This window comes from Chaetodon trifascialis, chromosome 7 (assembly GCF_039877785.1).
Source record: "Chaetodon trifascialis isolate fChaTrf1 chromosome 7, fChaTrf1.hap1, whole genome shotgun sequence".
Classification (NCBI taxonomy): Eukaryota; Metazoa; Chordata; class Actinopteri; order Chaetodontiformes; family Chaetodontidae; genus Chaetodon; species Chaetodon trifascialis.
In genome coordinates this window covers 4,502,932-4,523,770 of record NC_092062.1, presented here as the reverse complement: position 1 = coordinate 4,523,770, position 20,839 = coordinate 4,502,932, and the positions used below count along the sequence as shown (strand labels likewise).

Below are 20,839 nucleotides of genomic sequence, written 5' to 3'. Positions count from 1 at the left end.
GTGCTTTAGTGGGCTTGTTCTTTTTATATTTCACTTAGCATTCAAAATGTGGGTTGTAATGGTTAGTTAATCATTTACATTTTAATAAAACTTAGTAATATTTACGTGTTTCACATACCAGTGTCACAGTTTAACATTATAGGGTTGTCCACATACTTATGACCATGAAGGGTTTACGTGTGCTTTTACCAATACACACCAATGCACACACCAAAGCACCGCCCACTCTATGTATCTTTCCGTCCGTTGGTTAACATTTCTGATGATACTTTCTGTCCAGCCAATCAAGTTGAGTTTTGTTACTACGGCGTTGTCGCGAGAACTACCACAGCTATTCAAGACAACAAACCAAGGAGTGGGACGTTTGAACAAGTGTTCAGTTGGGAGAGCTGCAATAGTCGAATCTTTTGTGTGAGTTCTGTCTATACAAACCTGATAAATCTACTCTAATCACAGTGTGGTTCTTTATTCTGTTGTAGCGGGAGAAGTTATCTTACTCTTCGTGCTAACGTTACTAACGCTAGCTAAGGAGATAAACGACTTAGTTTGCTGTGTCAAGGCACCTGAAAAACAGCGGAAGTCAGGGAATACCTTTTTCAAAATAGCCTTGGGCTGGCGCCTTCACGAGACATTTGCGTTTTAGTCTATTATAGGTGATTATATTAGTTTGTAGAAGGAGAACAAAACAAATTTCCCGATTTATTATCAAAAGCGCAGTGACATTTGTTGAATTAGTTTCATGGCTCTGCCAGACTTCACGGCGGCCCATACGTCAGCATACTGAAATGTGGTTTTAGTGAACCGTGTCCTGTACGACTTTATTGTGACAGTTGTGACCGGAAGTGGTGGTGTTCTATTTCGTTGGCACCTGAATGACGGCGTCCCGTTTTCTCTTGAACATATTTAAAATGTTAAATGTTACCAAACTTGGCTGTGCTGTGGTGCGCTGTCTTTCGCTGTAGATTAATCGTTAGACTGACGTAAAAGATTCGAAGCTTTACCGAGCGGCACTTAATTTCAGTTAAATGTCACATTTTAATGGTTTACAAAGCTCCCGAGCATTGTACAGGTGCCAAGCAGGATATGAATTTCATTTCAATTTAAAGCCAATTATCAATAAGCAGTAAAAGCCTTTTTTTTGTTAGAGCGCGTTTAAGCTTTCATTAAATTCACATCTGACTCAGTGAATCAGTTAACACTAACAAATCAAATGTGCTTGACTGGTTTCCACAAAGAGGGATGTACATTTAATCTGCTTTCTGATTCCAAACTTGACAGATTTGCTTGGAAAGACAGCTACCTTTTTGTTAGAAATTAGCTCAACTGGCAGATTTTAACAAATTGAAGTCTAATTAATTTGCTCTTTTACTTTTAATATAGCACTATTTTAGAGTTCAATTTTTGCTGGTTTCATACAATATTTAATCTTAATTTGGGTTTGGTGATCAGACTCATTTTTCCAACATCAATGATGAACTTTTATGCTCATATTCAGGCTGATTTACAGCTGTTAACTAATTTGTATATTTTATGTTTTACATTTACTTTTAAAGAATCCTTTTTAATGTTTGCATGTACATGCATTAATTTAAACACCAGTTTTTCCTTTTTACCCCAAATGAATCCCTGCACCAACTATTAATCTACTAATGCTTATGTGTCTTTTGCCAGTGTTTTGGAAAAGAGTACAATAATTCCTGTAAATACCATATCTCACCTTATCACATTTTGGAATTTTAATGCTAAACATATAATAGCATTTGTTTTGAAATACACTCTACACATGAGGTGTGATTTCTTTTTTTCCCTCGCACCAGTTGTTGGCTTTCCATTGGCTGATGGAGTGGACACTGTCACTATGTCTCACAGACTGACAAAGGAGGAGCTAGATGAGCAGTTTGAGCTGTTCTTGAAGGAGGTAATGTAACATTGTGTACAGGCTTAAGTTATCCTTTAGGGTTGAGCCGATGGTCGGCGGTGCCAGCCAATGGACAGTCATCGGCCACTGAGCTCTCTACCTTTGTAACATTGTGATTTAATAGCCCACTGTCACACAGACTGAGCTTGGAAAGCTGGTAGATTTTACGTTTGCTGAGTGATGTCTTGTTACTGAAGACAGTGTACAGTGTGACATACGTATATGTGACACATGCTATAGGTTCCAAGGAAATGGCGGCCATATTGGTTCAGGAAAACTATGCCTCATAATGCATCTCAGTCTATTCAGGCAGGAGATCAATCCACAATTAAAATCATCATGAATTTTCGACCAATTCTAAAACGATTTGGTGTGTTAGACATGTTTTTATGATACAGCATATGTGTTTAAATTCAAAATGTGGGTTTTCATACCAAGATACTAAACGCAGTATGATAAGAAAATGGCTGTAAAACTGCAAGGAGCCCAATCAAGTATTTGCTATCTATATCAAGTTGAATTTCAAAGATATTCACACATGCAATGTAGTCACACATTCTGTACAAAAAATATCCAGTGTATCAGGAAGGCTGTGCAGAGTTTAGCACATTTAGCACCATATAACTGATGAGTTTGTATTTTAATAAGTGTCAGCCAGAGAGTGCTAAAATGAAGAATGGGTTTATTGTAATTATTACAGCAGCCTCTTGTGCCAGATTTACTAAAGGAAAAACAATATCAAATGATTTACATGAATGGAATGGATTTGGCTAAGGTGTGTGTGAAGTTCAGACTTCAGCTGTCCATCTGAAGGCTGGTCATCAGGAGCAATGCACTGGGTCAGAGCTTCTGGGATTTTTCTGTCTCTGGACAATTCCTCTTGTTTCTCCAATGTTTGCTGCACAGCTGGTTGTTGCTGTTTCAGGCTGCTAGCATTCGCACACTCCTTGAACTGTGTGTTGTGTTGGATATGTATGTGTTGCTTGTGAAAGGAACTACTTTTCACCACTCCTCTTGACAATGTAGCAGAGCATAGCCATCATCACAGTCTAAAACGTCTCCAGATCGCTGACATTGCTTCTCCTCAGCCTACCTACTAAACTGACAAGAGGTTAATGTCACATTACAGTGAAGTGGAGCAGTTTTAAGATTACAAGTACGTAAGTACAATATCAGACCCAATACCTAATAGCAGTGTTGACGTCACTGTGTTTCTTTGTGTTTCCTGATATGTTCAGCTGATGTCTGTGTGCATAAGAGATGAAGAACTGTGTGACAGTGATTTTAGAAGGCAGCATAAAACATGCATTTAATCTGTCTGCATGTTTAACCTTGCTCTGCTGTGGTCATTTTCTTTATCTGCTGCCATTTAATTCATACTTTTGCCATGCTAAGGACAGAAATATGACTCTTCAGCATCAAAGGCTGAAACAAAAACAAAGGATGCCATGGTTTGATATGTACAGTCTTATCCTGAAGGCTTAAACCTGATTTCCTGTCAGTCCGTTTCAGATGACTCTGTGGATTTGGGCGGCACTGACAAGCAGCCCAGTGCTAAAAGCAGTTGGAAGTCAGCACAGAAACCAACAGTGTCTTGGTGGGAAGATGATGAACACAGCGGTCGGGGAACACAGACAGGTAATAATGGGGGGGTCTCCATGATACCGTATACATCCATCGCACGGGACATGGGAGGCTTTGGTAGCTCTTCAGGATGAGAATGTGTAACATCAGTAGCTGCAGTTCTGCCGGTGTTTAAGCTTTGCAGTCTAGGGGGGAACTGAGAGAGGATTTGGGCATATGTTACTGCAGCTAACAGCTGGCAGCAATTAAACAGTCATAAAAGTAGTCTTTTGTGGAAGTAGCAAAGAGAGGTCACTGGCTTGCTGGGGAATATTTTTAGAGAGAAGCTTTAGAATTCATCCTTGTTTAGCTAGAAAGACATTTTGTAAAACTGCTATGCAGACAAGTCAGTGCTTTTGGTCTGTTAAGTACTATGATGATAATTGAGGTTTAAATGCCCTGAAAATGTATTTTCTCAAACGATTGATTACTATGAGGGCTAGGTCCTACATGAGCATACTGTTTTCTGCCAAAGTTAAGACATCTTTAGTCATTTCACATGAGCAAATTCAATTTTCAATGAGTGAAAAAGTAAAATGTCCTGTAAAATCTTTCCTTGTCCTTCAAAAGGATTTCAACATTCTCTTACTGTTCTTTAGCTGAGAATGAACAACTAGGCTGTGAGAACATCACACGCACAGTCCCGATGAAGCAGACTGGATACGTTTTGGAGTGTTAAGCTCTTAGAAATAATAACTCAAGATGTTTAGAACCTTCACTGTTGCTTAGTCAGTCATGTGTATTGAATATCATGCAGAAATACAAAAAATTCAAAGCCAAATATTCAAGGGCTTTAATACTAAAATGAGAAGGCTTTGCATACAAGCAGGCTGCTGAAAGTAGTGTGGGAGTCACATTGTAACTTAATTTAAACAAGCTGCACCATACAAGTTAGTTACAGCTGAGTTGAGATGGAACTTCAAATGTCTTCCTTCCTTCCATCAGTAAGTGGAAGTCGTTTCTTATTTACTGGTTAGACAGATTCTGGAGGGACTGATGGTAGAGCTGGAGGAAAAGGTTCTTTGATATTCAGGCTGTTTGCTAAGTGCATTGTTAGTGATAAACTGCTGCTGTTTCTGAACGTTTCTAATGTCTGCGACATGCAGGTTTGAGATTGTGCTGTGCCATTATTTGTAATTGATGAGTAACCTCCTGCACCAGATGGTTTGAACCATCTGGGAAGTCGTTCTTGGAACTGTTTGAAAAAGGGCGTGCACTTTCAAAAAAAAAAAACTTGGCAGATGATTGGATGAACCTTCTGTCCATCACCATCTATCATGGCCTAACCTAAACCAATCACTTTAACGAACCATATGTTGTCGCAGGACTCTTGCCAAGTCGGGAGAAAAGCAAAAACATGTTTTCTGTGGAGAAAAGCCTTCATGAGTCTGCTGCTTTGTCTTAAATTGATTTCCCTGAGGGGATCAATAAAGTACTTTATCTATCTAAAATGAATATCTTTGAATTTGGACTGTTGGTTGAACAAAACAAGCCACCAGAAGGAATGACCTTGAGCTAAAGGACTCATTTTTCATGATTTTCTGATATTTTGTAGGGTAGGTTCAGTGTTGTTGAAGGTAATTCTGGCTGGTTAAAGCTCTGCTGAGGCTGAAGTTTCCATAAAAAACCGAAGCATATATCCTTGGATTTTATGATGGCTTTCTCACCTCTCCACCCTCCTCATCAGATGAAAGTACCTTTCTCCTCCTAACTTGTATTTTTCTACTTCACACCTCTGACTGATCTCTCCTTTGCTCATGTTCCTCCTCATCCATTTTCAACAGAACCAGCACGACGCCATCAAACTGCTGTTGATCTGTTTCATTCTGCTTTTCTCATTACACCGTTTGTCTGCCTGGCTTGTTGGATGTGAACTTTCTTTGCCCCAGCCTGATTTTCTGAATTTTGCACATCTTTCAGTCACACACTGTGGCTTTAAGTTCACTGAGCAGTGAAACACACATGCAGTACACAGCACGCTCATGTGTGGAACATACATTAAAGTGTTTTTTGACTGGAGTTGGTATTTAGTATATAATTGGTCTTTAAAACCATCATTAGACTCATTTAGATTCTGAATTAGTCTTTGTGCTGGAAGTGCTGACCTTTGTGAGATATTATAATGTAGTCAATTTGTAATAATATCCAGTCAACAGATCTCTTCCAGTGCTTCTGTGAAGCATTAAATTCACTGCAAAAATGTGCAAATCCGCAGAAAATTGGGTGTACATTCATAGCTCTCTATTTGACACTTCATTATCTCCTGATTTGAAAGACTGTCCCTTTCTGCTTTTCCACTTTCCTCAGCCGGGATGGCCAAAAGCAGATTTATCAAAACCAAGAAATCTCAGCCTGAGAGCAAGGATGGTGAGAACGAGTTGCTAGAAAGTCCCACCACAGAGTTCACTTAGAGTTCTTTTCCACTACGTCTGCGTTGAGCCACTTCATTTTTAAATCACTGTTTATGTGTGAAAATGTCCAGTGAGTCCAGTTAAAGCACTGTTCAGTCCCCTCCTGCTGTGTGATGGCCTGCGCTGTGTTTACTGAAGCTGAACATACAAACCCCCCAGTTAAATACAGGTAATTGACAGCAGCTGTGCAAAGTGATTGGCTATATTCACATTTGAATTGAATGATCACACAAAGTCAGAAGAGACAAAGGTGGTCCTTAACTTTACCTCGACTCACCCTGTGATTAGCAATGGGCTGGCTTACATTATCATTTTGTAAAAGTACAGTTAATTCAGCGAGTCAGCCTTTTCACATCAGTATGCTCTGGAGACTGTTTCGTTTTAGGTAAATGGGTTTAAACAGACAGAAAAATGTGTGTTTTTGTGTTCAGCTGGCTTAATGTGTACAGACTGTCAGGGCAGCAGTAGCCATCTGTTTTTCAGCCTGTTCACCTTGTTGGTCACATGGGGTGCACCTGTAGCTCACAGCATGGTGTTAAAAGAGTACTCCATTGATTTGATAGTGCAAACCTAGAAAATTGTCAGAATCACAACAGTTTAAAAAAGATCAGAATTGGTTCGGCAGAATTTTTTCATTTTCTTTTTCCTTGTCAAAACGTGGCGTTCACATTTGAAGATGTGCCAGAAAGCCCTACCCTACATACATATTTGCTTTTCCGCCAGAAACCTGATAGTTTAGATGTCACATTCAAACAGCCATTCCAGATTTAACTGGACAGTGCCTCATCATCATTTCCTTCATCTTGTCGTCTGAAGTTGTCAGTGCTGACCCTTCTCATAAGCCGATCCCCAAACCTCGCAGCAAAGCTCTGGATAAACTGCTTCAGTTGGACGAGAACCACAAAGATAGAGTTTTGGAGGTTCCACGGACTGTGGAGAGACACAGAGCTCCATCTGATGACTCGCGCTCTGACAGCGTGAGCAGTTCCCCTCATGAAAACCTCCAGTGTGTGTCAGCAGAGACGAGCCATGAGACACACTCTAATGATTGTCCACCAGCCAGCACTGATAGTCATGCCCAGAGGGACAGTGAAGATGGTAACTTCAGCTCAAACCCCCAAACCCTTTGGTAGTGTTAGTCCCTCAGTAGAACAGCACCACTGGTTCTCTTCAGTTTTTGTCATGGTCTCTGTCTCTGTTTAAGTCTTCCTGCCACATACCTTAATATCTGTAACAGCAGATGATTGTTCTGTCATTGTCACTCACTTCCTGATGGATGTTCTTGCTTTTTGAAGCAACAGTGTTGTGAATATGTTGTTGTGAGTTGTTGAATCAGCTGTGTGATAGTTGGATCCTGTTTGTTGTTGTGTATTATATCTGTCCTCGTGTATTACCTGTATTAGTAGTGGGTGCAGACAATCCTCAGTGCTGAATGGCAGTTGGCACAAGACAAATACACAAAGGCTGTTTAACCTACACAGTGTCACCTGCATTGACTAACACAAGCTTCACTTATGCTTTTCTATTATTATTCTTTCTTTCTTTTTCCAGGACTGCTGGGATCTGGGAAGACTTTCAGGAAGTCTTTGAGGAAGTCTCAGTCTATTCAGGAGGAGGAGGAGGATCCAGGAGATGCTGCTTTGAAGGAAGAAGAGCAGGAAGCAGCTGCTGTCATCAGAGACAGTGCTGAGATAGAGGGTGAGTCCTGGACAGCAGGAAGGCACAGAGTGAGGCGAACATACGGGGCCAAGATACTTTAACTACACGCACAGTTTGCTGGATCACATTTTATAGTGCAGTTCATTCAACACTGGTTTCCTATGACAGGTTTTTCAGAGTCTGACACTTGGACAAAACTATAACAGCTGCAGCCCCCAACACCCCCCCATAATATTTTGTAATAAGATTTTGTCATTATGTGTAACAACAAGATGCTCACTTCTGTTTGGAAGTTTTGGAACTACAGTTCCCATAATGTTGGATCTTTAGAGGGTTAGGGAAGTTTAATGTTTTAGTTTGTTGGTGACAGCAATGATTCTCAGGCAGGTTCTGGAGTCATAAGCAGTGTCTTTTTCCATAATTTCAAAGTGGAATTGTGGACATAATGGAGATATCCACAGGAAGTTGAACTCATACTGAATCTAAAAATATATGTATCATGTCTGTGTGTTTAGGCTAAGTAAATTGTGGAATAATTGTGAGCCGAGCTGTGTGTCACAGTCACTTCTACAGCCACTGCTGACAGTGTTGGTGAGTGCATCGAGTTGCTCTGAATAACTGAATATGGGACATTATACTCTCTTTATTCCTGTGCACAGACTCAGTGATGGTACCAGCTGCAAACACGACCAACATTGGTTTGGACACTCTGGAGGAAGAAGAGGAGAAAGCCAGATTCTTTGCCCAACTCGAGGAAGGAGCCTCAGCAACTATAGATTACTCCAAGCTGAACAGGGAGCTAGACTCAACAAGTTCTACCATCGGAACAAGCCTCAGGTCCGTTTACATGACCATGCTCTAATATTGCGCTGGCAAAGCACTAAGGCTGCGTTCACACTGCAAGCCTTCGTGCTTTGGATTCATTGGCTGTTCACATTATTTGTAACTGGTCACCGTCCTGCTTGTCCTGCGTGAGCAAGAGAACAGTAACACACCATATAACGTCACATGCAGCTCGCTGTCTTACAGAAGTAAACAAGGACGCCACTGAAGTGTGTTTACAGTTTCACTGATACAGTGAAGTTTGGAGATTCATGAGCAGATAATAACGAGGACGAGGATGAGTGGACAGAGAGACAGATTTGTATTTTGGGATTTTTATGGTACAATAGCTGCTACTTTTGTACGAAGGCAGAGCCAGGCAGTTTTTCCTGCTTACGTTTCCTCCACAGATTACCATTGACTGACAGCATGAAGGTACACTGATAATATAATGCACCTTTCATCAAAATCTAATTCTCAATGATCATGAAATGTTTTATTTTGTTTGTTTTTGGTGCAAACAGTAAATGTTAGTGAGCCAGTCAAGTGAAAACCACAGCATGTAACGGGCAGGCACTTCCCGTTACATGCCTGTCTGCCTGTCTTTGGAAAGTAGCAGCACCTCTGTGTTTCAGTCTGGATGCTCTTAGTTAACTAGCATAATCTTGTTATAGTGAAGTTCTCTTGGAATCCCACTAGTGATGAAGGTCATATGATTTTCTCACAAAATAACTCCAAACCCCTCCTGTAATTTGATGATAACTAAAATGCTGTTATGAATCCTGACTGAAGTTAATGAGGTTCATGGTGAGTGTTTTTCTACCCTCTGTGATATATTAAAGCTGTCCAGATGGGGCACGGAGATAACTCTTTAAAAGTCCATCAGCACCTGAGATGTGGACTGGCAGGCTCACAGACTCCGGGCTTGCTTATGCAGTCTGGTGCAGTGTATTTGCTGCTGATCTACCACTGAAGATGATGGTTATGACTGTGATGTAATGAGGATGGATATCCACCCTCCAGGAAAGCTGAGGAAGCAGTGGAGCAGAGTGATGATGATCAAAGAAAGGCCAGAGTCACAGAGACTGTCAGAGAGTCTCCAGGTAAGAGTAATGAACACTCTGCAAACTTGTTTTTCTCTGTCTCCGGCTGTCTCAAGCAGCTCTTGTTTCTCTCAGCTTATGCAGGCTCTCCACACTACAGTGAGGACTTTGAGGAAGAAGAGAATGGAAAAGTGCCACTGGAGGAGGTTTGTAGTTGGAATTTATAATGATTAAACTCACACTAAAGCTCAGTGAGGCAAACAATTATCCACATTTAAGTTCATTTGTGACCTTGTGACAAAATACTTTCAACCCACTTGCTAACTTTTTTAGAGCTTTCAGCCATGTCCTCATTTGACCTGAGTATGGATCTTCATTTACATGACAGGTTGCCATTTGTTTAGGGGAAGTCTTGACCCCTGTCTACAATATGTTTATGTTTTGTGGGTGTTTGACATTAGATATGAAGCTAATTAGTGGACCTTGATTTGAGATTGTTCTGTCACATTGTCAGGTATATTTTAGATACCAAAATAAACCCTGTATGGTTTTAAAAGAAGAGCTCCCTCAGTGTTGCTGTTATAGAGTACTTATGAAGTCTGTGCAGTTTCACTGATTTGCAAGGTGCATGGAGAAGGGAATGCAGTCTTACCGTCCAAACTTCAGGACAATATTTAGTATTGAGAACAGTCAGACCAATCCATTTTCACCTGTGTACTTTACTAAGGACATTTGGAAGAAACAAGTATAAAAACATGACAGTTAAAAAACAATCACATACACACACACAGCAGCTAATGTGGCATCCACTCGTATGTGGCCATCAGTGAGTTTGGTAAGTGGATGAAGGTTTTAGACCAATCAAATTCTGGACCTGTTAGGAGGAAGGGATGTGTCTACTAGTGGATATACAGTAGTTGACACCGTATTTGGGCATTTTATTTCATGTACTCCTCCTGGGGTCCATAAACGTAGATGTTTTACCAATTTTGAATGGTGAACATTAGCAACATAGTTTAAAGAGAATAGCTGATATGCCCCAGAAAATACACAATGATGATAACATCATCAAAGTCAAATCTAAATCCAGCACAAAACAAATCCATATGCTTAAAGTTGCTCAGGAATAACACAAACATGGCACACAGTGTAAAGGCAACAGAGGAATCCCACGGCCTTAAAATGTACGTTTCAATAAATGAGCCCCAGTGAGCAGTTGGTCAACATGGACAGTATCAGTATGCTACATAGTATGGACTGAGACCCCAACCCGTTGTCTGTGTACGTGAGCCATAGAGAGGGCACATTCATCTAACAACACCAACAAGCTGTTCAACACGATCCATCTACTCAAAGCTACGACTGTAACGGTGAAATATGAGAAGGAAACAATGTGTCACTGCTAGTTCACAGTCAGGAAAAAGCTCAGCCAGCAGAGCTGTTTTATTGCTTCCTGAAGTAAATACGTCACCACTTCAGTTTGTTTTTTATCCAGTTCTGCTGAAATTTACACTCAGAGCTGCGTCAAAGTCAATATATTTTTGATGACACGAGTGAGGCTTCATGCTCTAAGCTTTATCTTTTTTATGCTGAATATCACAAACTGACATCTTGATACATGATTCAATAATTCATGCTATTATGTGTTTTTCAGAAGTCTAAAATGTCTCCAATTCTTGCCAAAGGTAAGAGATAAAGAGATGACGTCTGTGCTCTTTTACCCATCTTAATCTTTTCCATTTATTGGCTGGTCTCAGATAGATGCCTAGAAGGCCATCGTCCTGGAGTAGCCTCTTCACTGTTGATGCTGACACAGATGTTTTATGGGTAGCATTTAATGAAGCTGCCAGTTGAGGACCTGTGAGGCATCTGTCCTCTGGCTCAGCTGTGCACCAGGGCCTTCCACTTCTCTGTCTGTTCTGTTAAAGGCAGTGTATGCCGTTCTGTGAAGGGAGTTGTTCTTTCATACATACATACCATATTGTATGAGATTCTCGCATGGATTAGCCTTCATTTCTCAGAACAAGAAGTTTCAAAAGAAAGTTGTTGCTTTTTTTTTCTGGACATTTTAAGACTATAATCAAACCCACAAAAGCTGACGCTCCAGATACTCAACTAGCCGAAGGAAGGCCAATTTCATAGCTTCTCTAATTAGCAGACAGTTTTCAGATCTTAATTGCATGAAGGTTTCTAATGATTGAGTGGCTATTTAACATGATGGACTTGGATTAGCTAACACAATGTGCTGATGGTATACAGAAATGATACTTGCTGAAAATGGGTCTCTCTGCCCCGACAGTTTGCCTAGAGAGTGTGTCCCATGAACCAAGACTGTATCTGTACTGCAGTACCCCAGGCTTGATTCCAACACAGAGCCCTTCCCTGCATGTCATGCCCCTCTCTCTTCCCGCTTTCCTGTCTCTCTCAAGCTGTTCTATCAAACAAAGACAAAACAAAATATAAAAATCAGCTATTTACACCTACAATAGACATTTACCACATTAACAATGTCTAGACTGTATTTCTGATTAATTTAATGTTATTTTAACTGAAAAAAGGTGTTTTCTTTCAAAAATAAGGAAATTTGTAAGTGACCCCCAACCTTTTTAGTGGTAGTGTATATTTGTGTGTATGCTCATTCAAATGTCTCATTTTTAGTTTATACAGCCTGTCTACAGTATTAATGAACAGTATGTTCATTAGTTGTTCCTGCTGTACTTCCTTAATGTGATATGCATCCACAGCTAATCATGCAGTATTCTTAAATGTGTTCACTCTAACTTAACTTTCATGTCAGTTTCCCTCTATGATTCTCTGGATGACACCGGTGGAGACAACAGAAGAAGGGACACAGCAGGATCATTGGACAGAGGTAACACAGGGTCAAGTAACAGAAGACTGTTGTCCAGTAACCCAGTGGAACCAGTGGAACAAAACCAGCCCCACATACTACAGTGCAATCTTTGAGTAAAATAGGTTATTTGTTACATGAAATGTGCGTTCCATTTAAAACAATACATACTCTCATACCACTAAGATAGTTGGTGGCACGCTGTCCAATACAAATATATGTATACACACACACACACACACACACACATATACATATACATATATATATTGCTCCATACATTATTCAAACCAGGGTAGGAAATGTATTTTCTAAGCATTTTTGTTGTATTTATTCATTTTTCTTTCTATCCTGATACCAACAAAAAGACAAGTATCCATCATCTGTAGCTAATGCAGGTCTGTAGTATGCCCATACAATCATTTATTTCAGCCCAAAGGAAATGATTGGATGGCCTACCTGCCTGTCTACCTGTATACCTGCCTACATGCATCAGACATGAAGTAGTTTTGGTACAGTTGGTGATAACAACGATGTGCTGCATTTATCAAAGCTCTCTTGTCCTCCAGCAGTAGTAAGGCACTGCACATTCATGTGTTTTTCTGGGAGTGTCGTTGGAGGGAGGCATGAAGGGAGAGGATGGGATTTTTTTCAGTTGGACACTTACAAAATCCAGTTTACCCTCAGTGGTTTCTTCATTATCAACCCCAGCTTTAAGATTGACTCAACAGTCCCAAACCCAGTCCACAGCAGAGCTTCCCAAAACACCAAATCTGAATCAACAATTCACAAACAGTCACATTATGTATGGCCATCCATCCTTTGGAAGATGCAGCACACTGAGTAGACTCTCAGCAAACTTTTCTTTTGGCAAGATGTGTTTTCTCTCAGTTAATCATTGAGCTTCCAGTTGTTACTTATCAGACAAATCCAGTGATTAATGATTCATTACAGGATCATTGGGGTGTTACCTTGCTTTGATACAGAGTGCACTGAACTTGTTTTCTGTACAGGCCAGTCGTATGTGCAGAGTGGGGGCTCAGAGATGGATGCTCTTCATGAGGCCTACAGACAGATCCACGTTGTGGAAGATTCAGATGACCATCATCACCATTATTCATCTCTGGAAGGGAGGGGGGTGATCAACAGACCTGTGTCTCCATCATCCCCCCCTCAGCATACCAGACTGTCTCTTCAACCTGCTTCTACCAATGAGTCAGGTCAGACACTACCATAGTGTAAACAGTGCTGTGGGCTCCCTCTGTCTGTCTGTATAATTCACTGCTCTGACTAGAGGAATGATGCGTCGACTAAAGCTGCATCCCCGTTAAGTGTCTGACTCCTCTGAAGTCTGTATTTAAAGACTGAACTATCATAAGAATTCAACATAACAGTTTTAGAAACATCCAACAAATGCGGCCAACTTTTTCTCAGCCTGGCTGTGTCCTTTACAGCCATCAGCATCCCACAATCCATCACGCTCTTTAGTGATTCATGGAGGCAGCAGTCCACATGGCCTCCTCAATTCATCAGTCATGGCAAACACTGAACATCTCATGAACTGAACCTCTTCAAAAGGCCTCACATCCACTGTTTGTACTTGTTAGCAGCACAGATGTGTTTTCATGATTCCCTGGATGTTGCAATGAGAATGGGACACATCCACTGTGCTGAGGTGTTTCCAAAAGCCAAGCTGATCACAGGATCAGACCCGTCCACCCTCTCAGTCTTCTTGGGATTCTCCTGTTGTTCTGCCCTTCTCACCCGCTGACCTGACATTTAAAAATTGTCCTGTAAATCTCTCATTAAAAAAAAGCGTGATGGTCAGCAAGCCACCTATTTGAGGTTTTTCTGATCCGTGTTGGTGTTGTCCTACAGCATCAATATTCATGTTGCTCAAAGGGTGACACAGTCCACATAGGGAGCGGTGGATGGATGGGTGGAGCACATGACCTTCAGCCTGGAGACTGTTGTTTGTGTCCCATGTGAAACTCATTGTTATGTTGTTGACTTTGACTTTATTTTTTAACATATCTCTTTTATTATTTTCAGTTTCTTTCTCTTTTATTTTCAATTTTCTGTCGCAGTTTAGTTACATTTAGTCAAAAAAAAGTTATGTTTGGTTCCCTTCAGGCAAAAGATCATTATATGTGTTAAAATAGACCCTTATGATTTCAGGATTCACTGCTTGTAGCCTTGTGTAAATGTAAGGTGCATGTGGACAGTGGTAAGGGCGGTAGGACAGCCCAGGGCGGGGTGCTGGGAGATCTTCCTTATTTTGAAATCCCTGTGTGACAGTTATGCAGCATTTAAGAACTGATGATGAATAATTATTTTGTGTGTGTCTAGAGCTCCCCACAGCAGAAGAGTTGATGAGACCCATCCGGCCAGAGGAGGGCCACATGAGAGGCTTCACTCTCCAGCCTGTCAGGTCAGGACTCCAGAGGCCTCTAGAGATCATCCAAAATGATGATCACAGAACAGCAATATAGTTCCAGTTGTTTGTTCATTATTTGATCGTTCACTGGTTCGTCTGACATGGATTTTGACGTGTGTAACCACAGAGATCTGACATCATCACATCATTTTTTAAGCTTTGATTTATACGATGTCATTCAATTGGTTCTTTTACATGGGCACCCTATAAAGCTGACATCAAACAAGATTGAGAATACAAAATCATGCAAAACTGCAGTTGAAATAAAATATTAAAAGTATAAATGGCAAAGAATAAATAAGGCACGAAATTAGCAATATACCATTAACTTAAGTACAATACAATGCAACAATATGGAGGACAGGCCTAGTTTTGAACCATATTAGACTCTTATGTAAAACATGTAATGACAGAAGTATTGACGGTAGAACATAGAAATATCACCGTATATTGTTTTTGAGAGTTACTCAACACGTTTTTGAAAGCTACTCAACACGCACTTAACAAGAACAACACTGCACCATAAGACACAGGTCTACTTTGTTTGTCAGATTTATTTGTATTTCATTTGAGTTTAACACTGCTTGGAACCAGTTGTAGGAGGTGAAAACACACGTTTCAGTTAGAATTTTTCTATGTCTTAATTTGGAGCACGTATTCTGTTTGCAGGACCATCAGTGTACACATGTTGAATTTTGCTCTTTTTCCATCAAACCCACAGATCAGCATCATCTTCCTCTCTTTGCTTTCAGGTGAAGGATTAGTTTTGAGTTTAATACTTCAAGAAAGCCTTGTTTACCATATTCAATGGTGAAAACGTCTTCCCTAATTCCAAACCTGGATTTAGTCACAGCAAGTCACAACAGGGACACGAAATGATTTCAAAGTTTAATGTGGTTTTCTCTTTTTTCTGATTGCAGTGCTGTAGTTGACCAAGAAAAGAAACCTCACTTATTGGAAAGGACTTTCCCAGATGTGACATCTCCAGAGTCACAACTGAAGCCACCAGGAGAGGCTGACCCCATTGCAGGGATAAAGGGAGCCAGGAGATTAAGGTCTCCAGACTCCCCCAACCTCAACGTGACATGGAGCATCAGACAGGAAGTAGAGAGGCTGATGCAGGATCAGGACAAATACTCGTCTTCCACATCCTCTCAGGCTGGCAAGGTTAAGAAACAACTGGTGAGGCAAGCTTCAATTTTTCTCCCTTTCAGCAATGATTGGATTTGTAGTTGCATCAGACAGACCTCATAAAGCAGCAGTTCTCCCAAAGAGAACATTCATAATTTAGCATTGGTAAGGTAAGTGGTGGGATCAGAGCAGAGGCTAAGCTGCAGTGCTCTGTTGTTACTGAAACAAAGTGTTTTTCTCCTAACATGAGTTCAGTGTGTCAGGACAGCCTATTAAGACATATTTGAAACAGAATTCTGACAATTGTTTGTCGGTTGTGCTGTAAAATGCAGTTTAGAATCAGAAGATGCAAAACCTAATATTTAGCAAAACAGCTAATGCTGGGGACAGCCTATTTAAAGCAGAAAACACTGTGGAATTTTGCTCCTTGATTAGTAATGCTAGCATTCTATGTTTTTCCCCAGGCCTCCCATGGCTCCACTATTTCTCATCACTCTACATCTTCAGCGAGGAAACCCACTGTGGCTCCTGTGAGAGGCAGGAGAGTGGAGGGAGGGACAGCAGTGATCAGCAGGTCAGCAGGGCTTAGCAGAGCCACTGCGACCACCAGAGCCCAGCCTTCGATCTCCCGTCCTGTGCAGCATCCACAGAAGAAAACCAAACCCACAAAGAGCCAAGAAAAGGATGACAACACAGGTTAGAAGAGGCTCTCTCACACAAAACATTAAATCATTAAACTATTAAGATTATCTAAGACGTGTGTGTGTGTGTGTGTGTGTGTGTGTGTGTGTGTGTGTGTGTGTGTGTGTGTGTGTGTGTGTGTGTGTGTGTGTGTGTGTGTGTGTGTGCGCGTGTGTGCGTGTGTGTGCGTGTGTGTGTGTGCGTGTGTGTATGTATGATATGAACAGATTCAGAAGCGCAGGTGTTGAATCCGTGTCATGTTTGGAGCTGTGTGTTTGATGAGTCTCTTCTGTTTGTTGATTAGCAGAGCCAGGTCTAAAGGTGAGCAGTGAGCTGGTGGCATCTGTTCAGTCCCTAGTTACTGTCCTTCAACAGCAGATGATCATCAGCAGTCCCCAAGATGCTGCAGACACACAAGAAGCCAGACTGACTCATGTTCTTCCAAAGGACAATGTAATAACTCACTTCATGCACTGCTGACTCTTCTGTGTTTCCAACTGACTTGTTTGAAAATGAGAATCCTGCAAAAAGATCTTCAGTGTGCATTTAATGGCTACATGCATGATATAATGTTTGCAACTTAATGGTAAAAAGAAGAAAGCTTGCAGAAGAGAAAGTAATCATGCTGGGGATCCATGTCAAAGGTGAGGGAATGAAGGAGGAGCATGGTTCCTGTGTTTCAGGATGGAGATGTTACAGTGCTGATTTATGTGGACAAATGGGAGTAAAAATTGACTGTTAGCTGGTTGCTCATCACAAGATTCCAAAACTTGACAGACGCTGTTTGGAGAAGCTTTTTAGTTGTCAGTGTTTGCAGATGGGATTCAGTGAGGGATGATGTCAGTGTTGCTGTGCTAGTTCATGGTTGGGTCGCCTGTGCAGAGTGGAGTGTGAACCTCTGTGCTTGTTAACGTTTCCTCTGACTCCTCTGACTTACAGACAGTGGAGGACAGCTCTGTGGTGAAGGCGCTGAGAGTCCAGCTGGATCACAAAGACAGGGAGCTGCAGGTGATGAAGGAGGGAGCAGAAGAGCTCCAGTCACTCAGACAACAAAACTACGTACTGCAAAGCAAGGTGCACAAACACAACACAGGACAAAACAAAACATGCATTCCATGCTTTGTCATCATCTTTGCTTACGACACTGTGACTGAGAGCGGGGAGGTGTGCTGTCGGCTCTTTGACTTGCCTTTGGTTAGACAACTATTCATTTTGGATGGCTGTGTTAGATGGATTTTGGTACATCGTTACACTTACAAACATGGCATATTTTTCGAGGGGTAAGAACAGCTGAAAGAAGGAGAAATGGTTAAGGTGAAGGTTAAAGGTTCGGGGTTAAATGTCCAGCCTTAGGTTTGCAAAAAAAATAAATAAATAAAAAAGAGCATTTAAATCCATTATATGACAGTCCAACAGGTTTGTAAAAATGCAGAGCTTAAAGGTTGAGAAACAAGAAAAGCAACAAAAAGGTAATACTGATTAACAGCCAGAACAACCGACATAACAGAGCTGTGATTGGCTGAAAACTGCAGTTGAACAGGGTTTTGTTCATGCTGGAGATGAAGACTGTTTCCAAATGCTACAGCAGCACTTCTCTCTCTGTGGATCTCATACAAAACACTGTAGGACAAAAGAGAAAAATAAATGAAGGCTCAGTTTGAGGAAAGACAAGTCTAAACTGCTGTAGTGATTTGTTTTATTTCGTGCATATTAGTAAAAGATCTCTTCAAAAGAAATGAGAAGTGACTGTGAGGTCAAGCAGAAAAGCTGTTTGGAATTTAATTAATTTGGAATTTAATTAATTCCCAAATTTTCCGAGTTGTGTTGCAGTGAATATTGAAGTATTGAGATATTGAAGTTACCTAATGCAGAACAAGGTTTGCACTCTTTGTCAGTAGTATTCAGACAGTCATCAAGAGTTAACACCACAGCTCGGTGGTCTACATACACAGCTGATGACACCATGGCCTGGAAAACAAGCTGCTCCTTTTAACTCAGTAAAAACTGATTCAACATAACTACCTGCATTAGGATGGGCAATTGCTATATTGTGTTGCACAGTGTATCGAATAGACTGTAACAAAAGAGATACTCCACCGTCTGGTCTATCTTTTCCATGGCTGAAAAGATGAGACTGTGTTATTTGTGTCCATAGCAAGGGAAGCTGAAACAGAGTGAGATACTGCAAGTGGAGGAGGAGGGCATAAGGTCACTCGTGACAGGAGAGGTGTTAGAGCTCAAGGTGGCTGAGCAGTTTTAATGTGTGCTTAATTTAGGTTCAGTGTATACGATGTGTTTGCACTGTATGTAGAGAAAATATGTTGTTAGGACATCTGTAGGAGTAACATTGATACATCAACCATGTGGTAACAAGCTCTTTTTTACCCTCCTCAGCTGCGAAGTGCAGAAGAAGCCAGTCAGAAGAAGAGGTGGGCTGAGGCCACTGACTCTGCTCAAGAGGAAAGACTTCAGCAGATGGATAAAGAAATCAAAGAGCAGGAGGTGCTCCTAAAGGGTTACCAGCAGGTTTGTTTCCCTTGAAACTTCTCCTCACCGCTACCATTCATCTCTGTCCTTAATTTGTATTCTGTCTTTCCATTTGAAGAAGTGCCCTGAGACGACCTCTGTTATGATTAGGTGTTTTGATCTTCATTTCATCGAATGTGTTTTTGGACATCTACTGTAAGCTCTACCGCTCTGTGCAGCTCACAAAGTGAGGGTTCGGAGAAATGGACCTCGGATGCAGACAGACGTTTGCACCATGGCTGTGATTCAGGTCGTGCTCCCAGCTGTAGCAACTTCTGGGTTTGATTGGCATTGGTAATCAAACTGAGTTGGCAATGGAACGTTGAAGAGAAATCCCACCCTTGTTGCTGTATCAGCAGTTTTATTATTTGTGTGTTCTTAATATTTGATCTGCAGAACTCTAATGTTATTTTGCAGGAGAATGAAAAGCTGTATTTGCAGATGAAGGCTCAGCAGGCCAAGAGTAAGGCTAACGAGGAGGCCATGTTTAATGAAAACCAGAGGCTGCTGAACGAGCTGGCTTTCACCAGGTGGGTTCAGTGAAGTACATATACATCTCTTCCAAATACAAACATCCATTTAAAATGAATGCTGGTCTACTTATGAAACTTCATTATGTTTTGAAATGTATTTTTGGAGTTCAGTGTTCTGGATGAAATTTTTTTTAATCTTCGCCAGGGAGAAGTTGAATAAAACCTCTAAGCCTTTGGGGAATGTCTGCTTAATGGATCACACTCAACGTATAACAGACTTGTTAGCTCAAATAAATACATTTCAGGTAAGTAGCACAATCTACTAACATACTGTGAGACCTCAGTTCTGTTTCAGGCCCTTTGCTTCCCATAGATATCTGTTTCTGTGTATAGAACAATGAAGCCATGCTGTCTGAGGACAATCGCAGACTGAAGCAAGAAAAGCAGGCTCTGGACGTAGACCTGCAGCTAATGAAGAAAGAGAGAGACCTAGCTAAAGCTCAGGCCACATCTGCCTCAGGTAAAACTGCATCCAAAGACCATGAAAACTACTCAAAGTTTAGAAGGAGCCCCCAGATTTTACAAGACCTTGTCTGTGAATGCAGAAGTGGTCTTTGGTTTTACTGACAGCATGTATCCATGCTGAATGTGTCAGGTGACAAGACTTTTGAGATGCGGGTATTAGAGGACAGGCACAGAGAGGAAGTAACAGCGCTGAAAAAGAAGCTGCAGTGGTTTGCTGAGAACCAGGAGCTGCTGGACAGAGACGCAGGCAGGCTGAAGGCTGCTACAGCTGAGATACAGCAGCTCAAAGAGCAGGTGAGGCTCCGCTGTCACACTCTGTTTATACACGAGCTGTCATTTCATGAGCCTTTAGTATCTGTTTGGTAGTCTATACAAAGTCAGTGGGTCACGTTTTACAGTGTAGAGCTCTCATCAAAATGATAATTTAAAAACCACACATGCTGTATATTTATCATCTGAATCAAAGGGCACTCCTACGGCAAATGCACAAATGCTCCTTCAGATCTTGACATTTGCAATAATATCTGAAGAAACTGAATTATCTCATAGTAATTAACAACAAAAAGAGTATGTTGCTTCAGCGTCTCTGTCAGCCATGTTTCACAGTCATCTGTCTGCACTGGTACCTCTACAGCATCCCTCTGACTCAGACATACCTGCAGCCCTGCTGTCGACTGCCTGCCTTCAGTCGCTCCATGTCTGCAGTTCATTGCAGGAACATTATTATTGAGACTATATA

General features: G+C 41.2%; 1 protein-coding gene across 6 annotated transcripts in view; it reads left to right on the top strand.

Moving 5' to 3' along the window:
- Nucleotides 1–298: 298 nt before the first annotated feature.
- The window catches only part of cep162 (centrosomal protein 162), a 29,622-nt gene continuing 9,081 nt past the window's right edge, over nucleotides 299–20,839 (top strand). The window contains exons 1-22 of one of the 6 annotated variants that reach the window (XM_070966473.1): nucleotides 332–411; nucleotides 1,818–1,918; nucleotides 3,421–3,556; nucleotides 5,849–5,908; nucleotides 6,769–7,050; nucleotides 7,504–7,650; nucleotides 8,271–8,448; nucleotides 9,457–9,536; nucleotides 9,612–9,682; nucleotides 11,131–11,161; nucleotides 12,274–12,348; nucleotides 13,341–13,547; nucleotides 14,677–14,758; nucleotides 15,685–15,946; nucleotides 16,360–16,591; nucleotides 16,884–17,029; nucleotides 17,516–17,650; nucleotides 18,971–19,102; nucleotides 19,520–19,632; nucleotides 19,781–19,880; nucleotides 19,969–20,095; nucleotides 20,231–20,394. In XM_070966473.1, the coding sequence (XP_070822574.1) occupies nucleotides 1,859–1,918; nucleotides 3,421–3,556; nucleotides 5,849–5,908; nucleotides 6,769–7,050; nucleotides 7,504–7,650; nucleotides 8,271–8,448; nucleotides 9,457–9,536; nucleotides 9,612–9,682; nucleotides 11,131–11,161; nucleotides 12,274–12,348; nucleotides 13,341–13,547; nucleotides 14,677–14,758; nucleotides 15,685–15,946; nucleotides 16,360–16,591; nucleotides 16,884–17,029; nucleotides 17,516–17,650; nucleotides 18,971–19,102; nucleotides 19,520–19,632; nucleotides 19,781–19,880; nucleotides 19,969–20,095; nucleotides 20,231–20,394 (2,820 nt within the window). In that variant the 5' untranslated portion in view covers nucleotides 332–411; nucleotides 1,818–1,858. Of the gene's footprint in view, nucleotides 412–1,817; nucleotides 1,919–3,420; nucleotides 3,557–5,848; nucleotides 5,909–6,768; nucleotides 7,051–7,503; nucleotides 7,651–8,270; nucleotides 8,449–9,456; nucleotides 9,537–9,611; nucleotides 9,683–11,130; nucleotides 11,162–12,273; nucleotides 12,349–13,340; nucleotides 13,548–14,676; nucleotides 14,759–15,684; nucleotides 15,947–16,359; nucleotides 16,592–16,880; nucleotides 17,030–17,515; nucleotides 17,651–18,970; nucleotides 19,103–19,519; nucleotides 19,633–19,780; nucleotides 19,881–19,968; nucleotides 20,096–20,230; nucleotides 20,395–20,839 lie in introns of those variants that run through there. The other 5 variants (XM_070966472.1, XM_070966476.1, XM_070966475.1 and 2 more) reach the window with 5 other exon arrangements.